Source organism: Schistocerca piceifrons, chromosome 6 (genome assembly GCF_021461385.2).
Source record: "Schistocerca piceifrons isolate TAMUIC-IGC-003096 chromosome 6, iqSchPice1.1, whole genome shotgun sequence".
In the NCBI taxonomy this organism is placed as follows: domain Eukaryota; kingdom Metazoa; phylum Arthropoda; class Insecta; order Orthoptera; family Acrididae; genus Schistocerca; species Schistocerca piceifrons.
Genome location: NC_060143.1, coordinates 205,504,210 through 205,522,453, shown reverse-complemented (window position 1 = coordinate 205,522,453; position 18,244 = coordinate 205,504,210). Strand labels below are relative to the sequence as shown.

General features: G+C 41.1%; 1 protein-coding gene across 2 annotated transcripts in view; it reads right to left on the bottom strand.

Annotated features, from left to right (window-relative positions):
• The window catches only part of LOC124802863, a 232,542-nt gene that overhangs the window by 177,007 nt on the left and 37,291 nt on the right, over positions 1–18,244 (bottom strand). For both annotated transcript variants that reach the window (XM_047263901.1, XM_047263900.1), the window contains exon 2: positions 6,976–7,314. In XM_047263901.1, the coding sequence (XP_047119857.1) occupies positions 6,976–7,118 (143 nt within the window). In that variant the 5' untranslated portion in view covers positions 7,119–7,314. The remainder of the gene's footprint in view (positions 1–6,975; positions 7,315–18,244) is intronic.

Sequence of the window (18,244 nt, the reverse complement as noted above, 5' to 3'; positions counted from 1 at the left end):
CTTACACACTGGACAATGCATTACAAGTCAAAGAATCTATTATATAAGAGACTACAATATGAAAAGGATAGAATGAGATTTACACTCTGCAGCGGAGTGTGCGCTGATATGAAACTTCCTGGCAGATTAAAACTGTGTGCTGGACCGAGACTCGAACTCGGGACCTTTGCCTTTCGCGGGCAAGTACTCTACCAATTGAGCTACCCAAGCACGACTCGCGCCCCGTCCTCACAGCTTTACTTTTGCCAGTATCTTGTCTCCTACCTTCCAAACTTTACAGAAGCTCTCCTGCGAACCTTGCAGAACTAGCACTCCTGAAAGAAAGAATATTGCAGAGACATGGCTTAGCCACAGCCTGGGGGATGTTTTCAGAATGAGATTTTCACTCTGCAGCAGAGTGTGCACTGATATGAAACTTCCTGGCAGATTAAAACTGTGTGCCGGACCAAGACTCGAACTCGGGACCTTTGCCTTTCGCTGGCAAGTGCTCTACCAACTGTGCTTTCAGGAGTGCTAGTTCTGCAAGGTTTGCAGGAGAGCTTCTGTAAAGTTTGGAAGGTAGGAGACGAGATACTGGCAGAGGTACAGCTGTGAGGACGGGGGCAAGTCGTGCTTGGGTAGCTCAGTTGGGGTGACGAGAAGGAAAGGGAGAGGGGAAAGGAGAGGCATAAAGAATGGAAAAAGACTGTAGGTGTGTTGGTGGAAGTAGTTGTGCTGGAGTGGGAGCATGGGAAGGGAATAAGAAGGGAGAGGACAGCGATTAGAGAAGGTTGAGACCATAAGGGGGTTACGGCAAGGAAGCATATGTTGTAGGGATAGTTCCCACCGGCACAATCCAGAACAGCTAGTGTTGGTAGGAAAGATATAGATGGCACAATTGCTGGAGTGAAGCACAACATATTGAGCACCATGTTCAGCAACTGGGTCTTCCACCTGTCTATTGCTCATAATTTGGCTATGGCTGTCATGTCATTTGTCATGTCCAAATGTCTTGTTCAGTAGTGGGTGGTCAGATGTCTCCAGGCCACAATTTGGTGGTGGCTACTCATGCCAACACACAGCTTGTTAGCTGTCATGTCCATATAGAAAGCAGCACAGTGGTAGCAGCTTACTTTATGGATCACATGACTGCTTTCACAGGTAGCCCAGTCTGTGATGGGCTAGGTCTATTGCCAGGATATGAGAGCCAGGAAACAAGGGGTTGAGAGCTGGAGGGGTGGGGGGGAGATAAGAATGGACAAGGATATTGTGTATGTTCAATAGGCAGCAAAATACCACTGTTGGAGGGGTTGGCAGGACAGTGGGTAGGATATTCATTATTTCAGAGGTAGTCAGAACTGTGGCAGAGAATATGATACAGTTGCTTCAGTCCCAGGTGGAACTGAGTCACAAGAGGAGTGTTCCTTTGTGGTCAGACAATGGGTATGTAGTATGTGATAGGTGACTGCTGAGACAAGAAACAGGAGATTTGTTTCTGGACATGATTGGGAGGGTAATTTCGGTCTGTGAAGGTCTCAGTGAGACCCCTGGCATATTTGGACAGGGATTGATCATCACTACAGATGTGACAGTTGGTAAGGCTGTATGTAAAAGACTTCTTAGTATGGAATGGGTGGCAGCTGTTTGAGTGGAGGTATTATTGGTGGATGGTAGGATTGATGTGGACGGAAGTACGGTAAACATCAGATACAAGCAAAGTCCAAAGTCAAGCCCCAGAGGCCGGTGAGAATTAGCTATGTGTGTGTGTGAGTTATGCTTGCATAAATATGTGTGTGTGTGTGTGTGTGTGTGTGTGTGTGTGTGTGTGTGTGTGTGTGTGTGTGTGTTTTACAAGCTGTGAGACAGAATACTACTACATGTGCCCAGTGCCCAGCATACTAAAAATACATCATCAAAACTCTCAAATCTATACACTTCCCTGAATATTTGTTCACTGCTTGCAACATAGTCTATCAAATACATATTGATGGGATTTATTCAAATTAATTTTTTCTAATAGATATGGTACGGAAGTGTGATAGTTTTTAATTCTACAGACTTGTTTTGGTGTGATAGTAAATTATATCATTTCTCAATAGTGCTTGTATTATAGTGTAATATGCTGTATAAAATTATAATGTATGACAAATAGCAGTCTTTCTTGTTAAAGGCACAGTTACTATTAAGGGTACAATTTATCCACATATCAATAAGAGTAATACACAGAGCTGCACAAATTTCTTGTGTGATAACATTGGTAAGAAGAAAGGGTGTACAGATTGTCAATGTAAGTCTTGGAAACATAAAAAATTATTATGCATCAAAACTTGGCAACCAAATGGGCCACTCAAATCACTGCAAACACATATACATTGTGAGATTTCTGTTACAGTGTCTTCTACATGTTACAGTGTCTTCCACAAAAAGTAGGCCCCAGTAATGTCAGATGATGTCTTTCTGCATAATACAACATCTCTCTTGTAATACAAGTGTCTTTGATTAAGTTCACAAGGGTAACTTGCTGACTAACATCAGTCATTTTATGCATTTACATTTCCTGAGACATGTGAAGGGAATCATTAGTAATGATAGGATTCCTTCAGCAAATGTAGATCCCCACCCAAAATAACTTATGCTGTTCTTGAATTTTTACAATTCATATATGTGGTATTGGAGGTCTAAATATGAATTTTGGCTGGCATGTCTTAACATCTACAGCTACTGAGTGATGTTGACGTGACATGATCATCTGATGAAATCCTGAAATCTCATGGAATATTTCTCTTTTCCAAGTCTTGGCAGCCAGGGCACCTACCCGAACTTCATCTAGCATCAATGATATTAAATACTCAATTTGGACTAACAAATTAATCAACTGGCATTACATAAACACCACAGTATTCCTGGCTGAATATGTTGTTGTTGTGGTCTTCAGTCCTAAGACTGGTCTGATGCAGCTCCTTACATTTGTCCTCTAGCCATCCCTGCTTAGCCATTTTGCACTTCCTGTCAATCTCATTTTTGAGACGTTTGTATTCCTTTTTGCCTACTTCACTTACTGCATTTTTGTATTTTCTCCTTTCATCAAGTAAATTCACTATCTCTTCTGTTACCCAAGGATTTCTACTAGCCCTCGTCTTTTTACCTACTTGATCCTCTGCTGCCTTCACTATTTCATTCCTCAAAGCTACCCATTCTTCTTCTACTGTATTTCTTTTCCCCATTCCTGTCAATTGTTCCCTTATGCTCTCCCTGAAACTCTCTACAACCTGCGGTTCTTTCAGTTTATCCAGGTCCCATCTCCTTTAATTCCCACCTTTTTGCAGTTTCTTCAGTTTTAATCTACAGTTCATAACCAATAGATTGTGGTCAGAGTCCACATCTTCCCCTGGAAATGTCTTACAATTTAAAATCTGGTTCCTAAATCTCTGTCTTACCATTATATAATCTATCTGATACCTTTTAGAATCTCCAGGGTTCTTCCACGTATACAATCTTCTTTCATGATTCTTGAACCAAGTGTTAGATATGATTAAGTTATGCTCTGTGCAAAATTCTACCAGGCGGCTTCCTCTTTCATTTCTTAGCCCCAATCCATATTCACCTACTATGTTTCCTTCTCTTCCTTTTCCTACTCTCGAATTCCAGTCACCCATGACTATTAAATCTTCGTCTCCCTTCACTACCTGAATAATTTCTTTTATCTCATCACACATTTCCTCAATTTCTTCATCATCTGCAGAGCTAGTTGGCATATAAACTTGTACTACTGTAGTAGGCGTGGGCTTCGTGTCTATCTTGGCCACAACAATGTGTTCACTATGCTGTTTGTAGTAGCTAACCCGCACTCCTATTTTCCTATTCATTATTAAAGCTACTCCTGCATTACCCCTATTTGATTTTGTATTTATGATCCTGTATTCGCCTGACCAAAAGTCTTGTTCCTCCTGCCACCGAACTTCACTAATTCCCACTATATCTAACTTTAACCTATCCATTTCCCTTTTTAAATTTTCTAACCTACCTGCCTGATTAAGGGATCTGACATTCCACGCTCTGATCCGTAGAACGCCAGTTTTCTTTCTCCTGATGACGACGTCCTCTTGAGTAGTCCCCGCCCGGAGATCCGAATGGGGGACTATTTTACCTCCGGAATATTTTACCCAAGAGGACGCCATCATGATTTAACCATACAGTAAAGCTGCATGCCCTCGGGAAAAATTACGGCTGTAGTTTCCCCTTGCTTTCAGCCGTTCGCAGTACCGAAACAGCAAGGCCGTATTGGTTAGTGTTACAGGGCCACATCAGTCAATCATCCAGACTGTTTCCCCTGCAACTACTGAAAAGCCTGCTGCCCCTCTTCAGGAGCCACACGTTTGTCTGGCCTCTCAACAGATACCCCTCCGTTGTGGTTGCACCTACGGTATGGCTATCTGCATCGTTGAGGCACGCAAGCCTCCCCACCAACAGCAAGGTCCATGCTTCATGGGGGGCTGGCTGAATAGGTATCCAGAAAACTGGCTCACGTTTTTCAATCATATATGGTTACACAGCAACTGAAATGGCATCAAGTAACTCACTGCACCTGCACTAGCCTCAAATGCCTCATTCCATCCCATATATCATGGAGAAGGAAAATGGTCGTGCTCTTTCAAAGGAATCATCTCGGTATTTGCCGTAAAAGATTTAGGGAAATCATGAAAAACATAAATCAGGATGGACGGATGTGAGGTTTGAACCATTGTCCTCCAGAATGCGAGGCCAGTGTACTAACCACTGCACTATCCCACTCGGATACAAAATAAAACTGCTTAACTAGCTGCATTGTCTGTTTCATTTAATTTCTGGTTGTTACTACCTTACCAAGGAATTTCTGTTCATTCAGATAATCACCTGCCACTTTCAACAAGTAACTGAAAACAGTTTAATTACAATACTGTGCACTCACTGCAATAGGTCACTGCAGTGTAATAATGAATAAAATCAATATGTAACCTGCATGCAGTAAAATAAATATGCAATAAGTAATAGATACAGTAAACTGCCTGCAAGTAACTGCTTAATAACTGATCTAGAGAAGAGTCACAGATTAAAATGTCATTCTAAATTATAGACAGAAAAGTTTTTTCGCAGTATGCTATTCAAATGGCCACAATACACACAGAACTGTGAAAATCAAGTTAGTTAAGTGAGAATAAAAACTGGGCAGAATCCGTACACAGTGCCCATGATCCCTGAATACTGAATAACCTAATCCTGTGAACTGTAAAAAGCTTTCAAATACATTGTGAATCAACTCTATCTTACACTATCATTAACAAGTAAATTCAAGACAGAAGACAAATATTATTGGTAGTCATGTGCTGTACTATGCAGGTCTGAAGGTACTTTGGCTTCAATTCACTTGCAAATCATTACAAATTCAAAACTTCGAAACAGTTAGTATTATTATTATTATTATTATTATTATTATTATTTCAGTGTTTTCAGGAGGATGGTAAGTGTGGAATAAGCGGATGAGGGGATGAGTAGAAGGGGGAAGAAGATGATGAAGGTGAGATGGAAAGATCAACAAGTATAATATTAACACTGAATAAAAACGTGTTATTCTTTAATCTCAAAAAATTATACACATTGGGAATAGCAAATCCTGTGACATTTTTCACATCTTATCAAACATATACACTGGAGAAACAATTCCATCCTGGACATCCCATTGTTTGATATACATTGGAAAAACTGGATGTAAAAATTAAATATTTGTAATAATTGACCTTTTTCTCACTACAGTATAAATTATGAATGGAACACAGCAAGAGAAACCTTCGACATAATTATTCTCTGCAGAGGAGAGCAAGAACTCATTAACAACATTGTTCTGATGGAACACTACCTAAGTTTCAACAAATATTGCTTACTTCCTAGAAGTTATTACGAAAACTATCAGTGAAATTAGACTGAACAAACTGTTGTCCTCAAGTTCAGAACATTTATGAAAATGTCAAGTTAGTCTGACTTTGCTGAAACAGCTTTTTAAAATGAGACAAACAAAAAATGAACTTGAAATAATAACAAAGAAAAGTAGTTGTTTATTGTTATTCAAAACATAAGTAGTGTAAAATGACCTACTCATCCACACACTGATGTATAATATTTCATATTTCTCTTCATAAAATTGAAACCACACAATTTATAAAGGTTTTCCACTCTACACAGTCAGTGCTGAATGACATCAAATTGAAATGGATGATAAACATAATGAAAACAGCATTAGTGATACTATCATTTCATTGCGAGCATCAGAAGTGCAAGTGAAACCACAAACCACTTTGTGATGCTGAACCTGTTTCACTATACACAAGTACCAGTTTGCATATTTTGATATTTAAAATTTAGGGCTGATGAAACAAAATTCTCATTATTCTTAGTCAACAGTATGTATGCAAAGTAATAAAGTATGAAGATATAGGTGGCACAATTCTACTATACCTCCTTCCATGTCAGAAAAGGAACATCCTGAATATCAGCAAAACAACACAAATGGAAAAAGACCTTGAACACTGGCAGTCCCTTCATCAAACTAAAAGTCAGTTGCAAGTGATGTATCATCTTTAATTACTGTCTTTGTCTTTGTGCAGCTATTTCCCACATTGGACATATATAGCTTTTCTCTAATTCTCCAAATTAAAACAGATCAATTTTCATGAATGAATTAAAAAATAAAACGAGTTAAATAACCAAAAAAGACCAGTTAACAGTCACAAAAATAATGCTTTAAAATTTTCAAATGACGATTTTCCTTAATTCTTGACTACCCTTTTCTACTAATGAAAGAGCTGACAGTACTGAAACCTAAGTGTTCGAAGTATTTTTCCATCGGTTTTTCAGTTACCAGTAACTGAGACTCTGTCTCAAATAGTCCATATTTTGGTTTTTGTTACATTTGGAGCTAGCATTACAATTTTGTTTGTTTAAAGAAATGTTATATATGTATACCTTTGCAAAGATAGAGCAAAGCTGCCAAAACCATCAAAACTGTCTTCTGCTGTTTTTGATTCTTGAGCACTCTTCTTAAGTGAGAGTTTTGTTAGCTTCGAGGATACTACTTTTCTCTTCCGTTTTGGATCTCTAATGTCCATTTTAACACATGTAATCTACTGTCACAATGCATCTGCAGAGGACATCAGTGCCTACTACTTTAGTCAGTCACTTTCATCTCTGGGGTGTTTTGTTAAAAATTCTCTCATCATCTGCCTCTTAAATTTTGTTTCTTCTGCACTTTCCAAGAGCATCTCTTCAATCCAGGTTCTCAGCTTTTGTGCTCCATCAGATTTGCTAAAATTAAAACAGATTAATTTTCATGAATGAATTAAAAAATAAAAAGAGTTAAATAACTAAAAAATACCAGTGGACTGTCAAAGACAAAACACATTAGAATTCTCAAATGATGATTTTTGTTAATTCTAACATTGTAAAGTCGGTTGGAAATATGAGAGCAACAATGTTGCAGTGAAACAAAGAATGTCATTATCACAGGCAACATAAACAACTTGATAACTTGAAGTCTGACATTTGGAGGGTGCAGGATTGGGCTCGCCAATTAGGCTCAAACTGGGTGAATAGAAGGTCAGTGCCCCTTTCAAGTTTCCAGAATATCTCACGTAAGTGGGAAATAATAAAAGCAAAAAAAGCACTCTAAGGATTTTCAAGTATAGTGTGTAGGATTTCTGAGCATTGATGATCAAGCACGTGGCATAGCGCAGTGGTCTAGTGCAGCGACTGTGAATTTGTTGTCTTGGGTTTGATTCCTGCTACAATTGTGACTTTTTTATTTATTTTTAATTCCTCATAATGTTATTACCCATAATTGTAATGGCCTCATGCATCCTGAAATCTTTCCCATGAGTCAGAGTTAATGAATGCAACGCTGTCATTTCTAGCACCATCTTGTTCTATTTCTGGTTTCCGAATCAGAAGATTCCTCCTCCCCCCCCCCCCCCCACCCCAGGTTCGGAATTGTGCTTTTAATTATGGGAACTTCCATTCTGGATGAGCGTCAGCAAAATCAGTGACTTGCTTCTTAACATCCACAGCCACCAAAGTACGAGAGTAATATTTTTTACAATCGTAATCATTCAAGTCAGTACTTAAAGAAGGAACTGATTACAAATAAAATAGAACTGCATATCGTAAAAGTGTGTGTCCCATAGCTATTGCTACAGCAGCCAAAGACACAGGAGGGTTGTTGGTAATCATAGCTTTCTCTTCATAAGCTGAGAAAGTATAATGAAGAGCACTGGTGAAATTTTTTATCTTCATTAAAAGCTACAAATCGATGTTATCACAAATCGCTTCACTGGTAGAAAATTCTTGTTAGGCCTCTGTTTTCCAACACAAAAAAAAGAGCTTTCTACGTCCATGTCTACATAGATACTCTGCAACTCACACTTAAAGAGCCTGGCAAAGGGTTCACCGAACCACCTTCACAATAATTCTCTATTATTCCAATCTCAAATAGCGCGTGGAAAAAATGGGACACCTACATCTTTCCGTGAGAGCTCTGATTTCCTTTATTTTATTGTGATGAACATTTCTCCCTCTGTAGGTCAGCATCAACAAAATATTTTTGCATTTGGAGGAAAAAGTTGATGATTGATATTTTGTGAGAAGATTCTGCCACAATGAAAAAAGCCTTTGTTTTAATGATGTCCACCCCCGATCCTTTATCATGTCAGTGACACTCTCCACCCTGTTTTGCAATAATACAAAACATGCTGCTCTTCTTTGAACTTTCTCAATGTACTCCATTAATCTTATCTGGTACAGATCCAAGACCGCGCACCAGTACTCCGAAAGAGGACAGACAAGCATAGTGTAGGCAGTCTCTTTAGTGCACCAGTTACATTTTCTAAGTGTTATGTCAATAAAACACAGTCTTTTGTTTGCCTTCCCCATAACATTTTCTGTGTGTTCTTTCCAATTTAAGTCATTTGTAATTGTAATTTCTAGGCATTTAGTTGAATTTACAGCCTTTAGATTTGACTGATTTTCATGTAACTGAAGTTTAACAGATTTCTTTTAGCACTCATGTGGATGACCTCACGCTTTTCATTATTTAGGGTCAATTGCCAATTTTCACACCATACAAATATCTTTTCTAAATTGTTTCACAATTTGTTTTTATCTTCTGATGACTTTACTAGACGATAAACAATAGCATCATCTGCAAACAACCTAAGACAGTTGCTCAGATTCGTCTCCTGAATCATTTATATAGATAAGGAACAGCAGAGGGCCTGTAACACTACCTTGGGGAATGCCAGAAATCACTTCTGTTTTACTCAATGACTTTCATAGAAAATCACCACAGACATGGTAAAACACTGTTAACAACTGTAGAGACCGTTATAAACTGTTGGAAAACTGGTACAGTAAGGGCCAACTAGAGAGGATTTAAAAACTGCCAGATCCATGTGCTCTGAACGCACAAATGTCAACAAAGAAAAAGGAGCGACGGTGGGGATATGACAACAACAGAACGTTGGATCACAAAGTATCAGAAATGTATTATTGAAAATTACATTAGCAATACATTTAATTCCTTTTGTAACCCTATTTTTCATTTTTCAGGAATTTTCCCTGCACAGACTTAAATATTCAGTTGGGAGGCCATTACACAATAAAGGAACAAAAGACGAGATTTGTAATAGGCCCACTGTTAATGTTTTAACTTCCAAGTACAACACGGTAGTTGTCTATTTCTTTGAGCACAACTAACTGACAGTCTCATAGTTCAATTTTGTGAAAGATTCTTTGGTTGTCCAAATACATCTGACATAGGGCAAGGTTCTGACTATAATTCAGTACTGAGAAAAGCAGTGAACAGTGTAGATCATTGTATACGGCTAAATAAATTCAAATATAATGAAAACTTATCTAAGAAACTGTAATCAAATGGTTGTTTTACACTGTCACAGTAAGAAAATAATCTGAATATAATAGAGGGAAACATTCCACGTGGGAAAAATATATCTAAAAGCAAAGATGATGAACTCCGGAGATGGGAACTTGCCCTTCAATATATCCTCTCTTCCCGTTACCCACCAGGCCTCAACCTCCGCTGATTTCAAGTTGCCGCTGCTCATACCTCACCAGTCACTCAACAGCATCTTTGCCTCTGTATTTCCACCTCGACTGACATCTCCACCCAAACTCTTTGCCTTTACATATGTCTGCTTGTGTCTGTATATGTGCGGATGGATGTGTGTGTGTGTGTGTGTGTGTGTGTGTGTGTGTGTGTGGGCGTGTGTGCGCGCGCGTCTGTATACCTGTCCCTTTTTTCCCCCTAAGGTAAGTCTTTCCGCTCCCGGGATTGGAATGACTCCTTACCCTCTCCCTTAAAACCCACATCCTTTCGTCCTTCCCTCTCCTTCCCTCTTTCCTGATGAAGCAACCGTGGGTAGCGAAAGCTTGAATTTTGTGTGTGTGTTTGTGTGTGTTAGTGTCCCTATCAACATACCAACGCTTTCGTTTGGAAAGTTACATCATCTTTGTTTTTAGATATATAAGAAAATAATCTGTCACACAACTGGGGTACTAAAATGTGAAACATTCCACCGGGTTGCTTGCCAGAGCCATTTTTTCCTCCTAATACTTATAAATGACTAGCCTCTGACTAAAGAAGACAATTATGGAGGCATTTTGTTTACAGGCAATAAAAGCATAGTTCTTACAGATTTGGGTCATGAACAGGTTAATACAGAAAAACATTTTCTTGGTAGAAGCAAACTTACCTCATAACTAATAGACTGCACTTAAATGCAATTAAATACGGCACATCTTGTTTATTACACACATTTTACTTGCACTGACATTCCAATTTCTTGCATAGGCAACATGGGTAGTGAACTGGAAGATATAAAACTGGAAACAGAATGTATGCTACCTTTGAAACACCCCCAACAGATGCTTAACATAGCAAGCTCTACAACGACAAAACTGTTTGCCTGATGTTATGTGAGATAATACTTTGGGGTGAATCATTTCAGGCAGAAAGAATATTTTTAGCCCAACAGTGAGCCATCTGGACCAGGAGTGGTGTCAATTCGTGAAGCTCATACAGGCCCCTCTTTAACATGGTGGAGTTCTTACACTGCTTCACAGTACGCCTGTACAAGAAGTAACAGCATCCTGTTGGTGAAAATAAGATAGATGAAGAATCTCTCTGTCTCTACAGTTACATTATACTCATCAAACCACTATGAAATGTGTGCTAGAGGGCACTTTTTCTTGTCATGGTATGATCACAACCACCACTATTGTTCAAAAAAAAAAAAAGTTTGACAATCCCTAACACACATTTTCAATAGGCTTCCACAAGAGTTGAAGGCTGTTAGGGACAAACTGCACGTTTTCATACTCAAGCTGAAAGACCTGTTACTGGTAGAGTCCTATTACCGGAAGGAATACTTTGGGCCTGAAACTTTGTGGGAAATTAAAACTATGTGCCGTACTGGGGCTTGAACTTCAGAACTCTGCCTTTTGCAGGCAATCTTCTACCAACTCAGTTATTCAAGCATGATTCACAAGCTTTACTTGCGGCAGTATCTCATCTCTTACCCCCTCCCCCCCCCCCCCCCCCAAACATCACAGTAGTTCACCTGCATACCTTGTGGGATTAGCACCCCTGGAAGAAAGGATAATCCAGAGACACAGCTTAGCCACAGCCAAGACCATGGCTGAGCCATGTCCCCACAACATTCTTTCTTCCAGGACAGCTAATCCTGCAAGGTATACAGATGAACTACTGTGAAGTTTGGAAAGTAAGACATGAGGTGCTGGTTCCAGCAAAGCTATGAGGGCAGATCGTGAGTCATGCTTGAATAGCTCAGATAGTATAGCACTTGCCTGCAAAAGGCAAGGGCCCCAGGTTTGAGTCCTGGTCCAGCACACTGTTTTAATCAGTTTGGAAGTTTCAAAGCAGCACACACTCTGCTGCAGAGTGAAAACTTGTTCTGGGAACAACCCCTTATGCTGTGGCTACACCACACCTCTGCAATATCCTTTCTTCTAGGAGTCTTAGTCCTGCTTGATATGCAGGAGAACTTCTGTGAAGTTTGGATGGTAGGAGATGAGGCACTGGCAGAAGTAAGACTGTCAGGGCAGGCTGTGAGTCACACTTTGATAGCTCAGTTGGTTAAGCACTTGTTCACAATATGATTGTGTCCTGCTCTGGCACAGTTTTAATCTGCCAGGAATTTTCAAATCAGCACACACTTCACTGCAGAGTGAAAATTTTCTACTCTGGGTCTACTTAACTAGTTTATGTGGATCAGAAAGGTGTGACTTTCTCTAAAAATTTTCGATTACCTGAACCAAGTAAGATGTACTTGACAAGAAATATTCAAGAGAAAAAAAGCGATGCTGGGAAGTGTAATGCTGTCAAGCTACATTTACTTATTTATTTATTTATTTATAAGAACAATGCATCTTTTAGAAATACTATAATAAATTGAAGTCATTAGAAAGGCAGAGAAACTCAGACAGTATTTCACCTTGTGCTGAATGGCAGTTCTCTTTAAGTGTTCATAAATGCAAGATACTGACCTTAATCATGAGAAAGAACTTGATAGAATTTAATTAAAAAACCAGAAGTATATTCTTGGAGTCACTGGAGGAGCACAGTTTCAGTACTGGTTACTGAACACACATAACGGTGCCTGCCTCCAGCAAAAAGCAGTAGATTAAATAATGTGTTCAGTCAGTAAGGGCAGGAAAAATAGCTATTTGTGCAAATTACTTAACCAACATTCTAAAGAAAAGCACAATGAAAGTTCTGTTTTTGAAACCTTCATCAATGAGTTTAAATATTTTGAACCAAAGTTCTGAGACATTCATAAACCTGTAAGAATGTCCCGGAAGAAATGTTGGGAGATAAGATCATAACAAACAACTACATATGTACCAAAACATGGTGCCCAAACCTTTATAAAAACTATACATATAGTACATTATCCTAAATGAAATTTCTGAGATAAGGAACTAACGATCCGAAAGGAATCTTTCTGGCAGTATGAAATCTTCAGTGTGTAATGCACGTGAGGTACATGTTTCCAAACCAGTTATGGTATGTTTCTGTGCCATCTACATCAGGAGCATTATCCTGGAAAATAACATGCAACCATACGTGATGTTTCCACAGCGGATTTTTTTTCTATAGGGTTACAAGAATTCGCTGGTATATGAACATCAATGGAAACTGAATAGGATCTGCTTCATAGGAACATAGCTACATTTCTCAATTACAAGAGCAACAGGAATATGTGAAATAGTTGTAAAATTTTATGCACAGGTGTAATTCACATGTTGACACTAGTGGTCACCACTCTGACAGTTACAAGGAGCCCACTGAACATTATGACTGTTCAAATTACGTGTAATTTATTTCTGTAAGGTGTAAGCTGACTATGTTGATAAAGAAAACTGAATATTCATTTCCAACCATTAGTTCCTTAACCCTCAAAATACTCAACACAGAATACACTACTATCGGATAATTTGACCTTCAAAGTTAGTTGGTTATTTGGTTAGCTAGTTGGTTGGTTTAAGGATCAAAGGGACCAAACTACGAGGCCGTAGTCCCTCCTACCTGGAACAGCTAAGGCAACAAAACTACATACTAAAGAAGACCTCAGTGTGCGAACCGAAATAAAGAAAATGTAAAGGTCTATCAAAGGTCAACAAACCCTTGATAACGGAACAAGGAAGAAGAAAAGGGGGATAGGAAGAAAAGCTGGTGAGGTGCCCCAACCATGGAGCAGCCAGAGGCCCTCACAGGCAGAAACTGTGATCGGAAACATACCCCACACCACTTACCAGAGGCACCACACCCAACAATACACAGTGAAGTCTAGCAACAAGGACAGTGCAACAGAAACACAGGAAAACAGAGGAAGAACACCAAACCAGACAGAACATGAGAAAAAGGGAAGAGTAGTAAAAGAAAGAGTAGGGCAAGGGCTGGGACAGACGAAGCCCAGATACCCATTGCCCGGTCAGGGCAAAGGATGCTACAGGACGTCCTACCAACCCCTCAATGGGCCAACAAGGGTGAGGTACTCTCCCTTAGAGAGAGAGTGATTAAAAAAACCTTCATGAATAAATCTTAAAACGATGTCAGCCGCTGAGACATCACCTGCTAACACCAGGGGTAGAGAGTCAGGGAGATTAAGATTTCATGTAGGTTGGCAAGATTAGGACAGTCCAGCAAAATGTGGATCACTGTCAAACAGGCATCACAACATCAGTGGGGCAGATCCTTGTGATGGAGGAGATGACTATGAGTCAGCCAAGTACAGCCAATGCAGAGCTGGCAAAGGACAAAGGAGTCCTTGAGAGTGGCCCGCATGGAGGAACTCCACAAATTCGTGGTCTCCTTTATTGTCCGTAGTTTGTTTGGCAGTCAGAGTATTCGCTATTCCATATTCTAAATCCTTAGAACTTGACAGCGTAATACTGATCAAAGGTCCAGTGCCGGAATACCAATCTCTAGAGGCATCTTGCCAATAGCCAGTTTGACCAGCCTGCAAGTGAGTTCATTTCCTGGGATGCCAACGCAACCTGGAGTCCTAACACAGACCACAAAGCATCCACATTGTTTCAGGGTGAAAAAGGAATCCTGATAATCACGACCAAGGGATGGAGGGAATAACACTGTTCAGGAGTTTGTAAACTACCTAGCGATTTGCTATCGGTGAGGAAGGACTCATCTGTGCAGGAACAGATATGCTCAAGAGCATGAGAGATAGCTACCAACCCTGTAATGAAAAGTCTTTCGGACCTTGTGATAGGTCAAGATAGAGCTGTGGACAGTGGATGTAATATGGAAGTGTAGATGAGCGAACCCGGAGAAGAGGTGGTAGAGTGGAAAGCTGAAATTCTGAAAATGGTACAGGATATGGATAGCGATCATAACTGGGCTGCCATTGCAGGAGGTGGATCTCTGTATCTGGAAAGAGGAGACAGTAGTTTAGATGCTCCAGAGAGCAGTGTACGCGTAATGCATAAGCGATCAACTGTTGTTGACGCAGAATGCACAACAGTGGGGCCCCTACCTCCACTTGGAGGCTGACCCTGGGCTAGTTCAAAATGCATCATTTGCCAGCCATACCTCACACTGGTGTATCGGGCCCAGCATCTGTAACATCGAAGGTGCCAACGAGCCATACATATTCTCATAATGTAGGCGTGACTGAAACAATGTTTTGTAGAGCCGTAGCAGAGTAGAGCAGTTTGTGCCCCAGTTGATACTGCTGAGGTATCAAAAAGCGTTGAGGTGCAACCAACATATCTGCTTTAGTAGACAAAGATTACGAAGATACATCAACCAGGCATCAAAGACGAGCCCCAAAAACCAATGCGAGTCCATCACATTGAGGGGCTCACCATCAAACTACAGATCCAAATGGGGTTGTGCTGCCGGCGACGACAGAAATGTGCAATGCGGATATTTGCAGCCGAAAACTGGAAGTCAAGAGTGAGAGCCAAAGACTGATCTCTGTGCATTGCTTGCTACAGTCTGTGTTCATCAATGCCCATTATGGATGAACAAAAATAAATGGAAAAATCATCAGCATACAAAGAGGGGACACTGCACAGACCACAGCCACCACAAGACCATTGATAGCCACTAACAAGAGAGGTACACTCAAAACACAGCCCTGCAGTATCCCATTCTATGATGCATGGGAGGTGTTACGGGAGGCACCAACCTGTACCTAACAAGTGTGACACAACAGAAAGTCTTGGATAAAAATCGAGGGCAGGCCACAGAGGCCCCACTCATGTAAGTTGGCAAGGATGTGGTGGTACCATTTGGTATAACCTTTATGCAGATCACAGAAGACTGCAACAACATGCTGATACTGGCCATTTGGATAGCAGACAGACTCTACGTGGACTAAACTACTTGCAGTAGAGCAGCCTCAGTGAAAACCACCCTCTATTGAAGCCAAAAGGTCCTGGGTTTCAAGGGTCCAATACAGCCTTCAACTCACCATATGTTCAAGTACTTGCAGAAGGCATTGGTTAAACTGATCAGATGATAGCTGTCTATCTGAAGAAGCAATGTATCCAATTTCAAAACTGGAATATTGACACTTCCTCGCCACTGGGAAAGAAATTTCCCCTTGTTCCAGAAATGGTGGAAAAGGGCAAGTATATGACATTGGCTAGACACCAACAGGTGTCAAAGCATTTGATTGTGCCCCAGCCCTGTTTAGGAGCCATGTCAGGGCAGAGAGTAAGAGCGCTGGCGAATTTTCACACAGTAGACAGGGCATTATAAGGCTCCAAATGACAGTGGAGGAAAAAGGGAGTCATTCCAGATGGTGTTGGAGAAGATGGAAAGCTGGTGAAAAGTGGACTGACGCTAAGGTCTGGGCAAAACGCAGAGCAAAATGTTTAGCAACTAAGTCCGGGCTGGTGAGGAAATTCCCAGAATATCTGTAGGACAATGGCAGCCAAAAAGCACCTGATCTTTGCCCATACCTGCGAAGAGGGAGTAGGCAGTCCTATGGCAACGACATATCGTTCCCAATAAATCTGTTTCTCAAATTTAATTAGATAACAGGCCCGGGTATTACGCCGTTTAAAAGTTCAGGTGGTGGTTGAGACATGGGTGATGTTTTCAGGGCTCAAGAGCAGAATGGCAGTCTTTAGTAGCTGCAGCAATTTCAGTGTCCACCAAGGGAAAGTCTTCTTCTGCTGGGGAGTTCCCCACAAAGAGGGAATCGCTGAAGCAGCTGCCGAAAGGATGGCATCAGTCACGTCAATGCCATCTCGTGATGGAGTTGCTGAGATGGCAGCCAAGGGAAAGGCATTCCAATTCACATTAGTAAAAGCCCACCTGGAAGGGTGACTGGGTGAGTGATGTTGACGAAAAAAATAAGACAATTGGAAAATGATTGATGTCACATAAATTGTAATGAACTCTCCAGTGAATGGAGGGGAAGAGCATAGGGCTACAAATGTAGAGATAAATGGCCAAGTAAGTGCCATGTGCCACACTACGGTGTGTGGGAGCTCATGCTGAGAAAGCAGAGATCAAGTCCTGTCAGCAGGTCTTCAACAATCCTGCCCCAATAAGTGGTTACAGTAGCACACCACAGAGCGTCATGGGTGTTAAAACTGCCAGGGAGAAGGGAGTTGTTAAAAGAGGGTAAGAGGAGCAGAAAGTATAGGAGGCCAGCCTGGGGAAGCAGAGGGGGGATAAAGATTGGTTGGTTTGTGGGATTAAAGGGACCAGACTGCAACGGTCATCGGTCCCTTGTTCCAAAACTTAAAAACTACCACACAAAGTAAAAAACGGATAATAGAGACAACAGACAACACAGGACAAGAAAAACTCAGACAAAGAACAGACATAACAAATTAAAATCACACTGAGAGTGGCAGTGGTTGGCCGACCATAGAATAAAAAGGGAAAAGCCAACCACCGAGAACACATTAAAAACTCAGTTTAAAACCGTAGGCAAAAGGCCAGAATCAACACAAAACAATAAAATAAAACATAAACACTCATATTAAATGATAAAAACCCCCTACCCGAATAAAACGTAGAACTAAGCCAGCCATAGAAGGGTCATCAGTTAAAAGGGCAGGGAGCGTATCAGGCAGTGCAAATGTCCGCCTGACCACAGCTAAAAGGGGGCAGGCCAACAAAATGTGGGCCACTGTCGAAGCCGCCCCGCAGCGACACAGAGGAGGGTCCTCCCGACGCAGTAAGTAACTGCGTGTCAGCCGGGAGTGGCCAATGCGGAGCCGACAAAGGACGACTGAGTACCTGCGGTTGGCTCGCATGGGTGACCGCCACACAGTTGTCGTCTCCTTAATGGCACGGAGTTTATTGGGCGTGATCCGATCATGCCATTCAGCGTCCCAAAGCGCAAAAACTTTTCAGCAGAGGACCACTCGCAAATCAGTCTCTGGGAGGCCAACATCCAGAGATGGTTGCCTGGTGGCCTCTTTCGCCAGGCGGTCAACATGTTCATTGCCCGGGATACCGACATGACCGGGGGTCCACACGAAGACCACAGAGCGGCCGCAACAGGCAAGAGTATGCAGGGACTCCTGGATAGCCATCACCAGACTAGAACGAGGAAAATACTGGTCGAGAGCTCATAAACCGCTCAGGGAATCGCTACAGATCACGAAGGACTCACCTGAGCAGGAGCGGATATACTCTAGGGCTCGAAAGATGGCGACC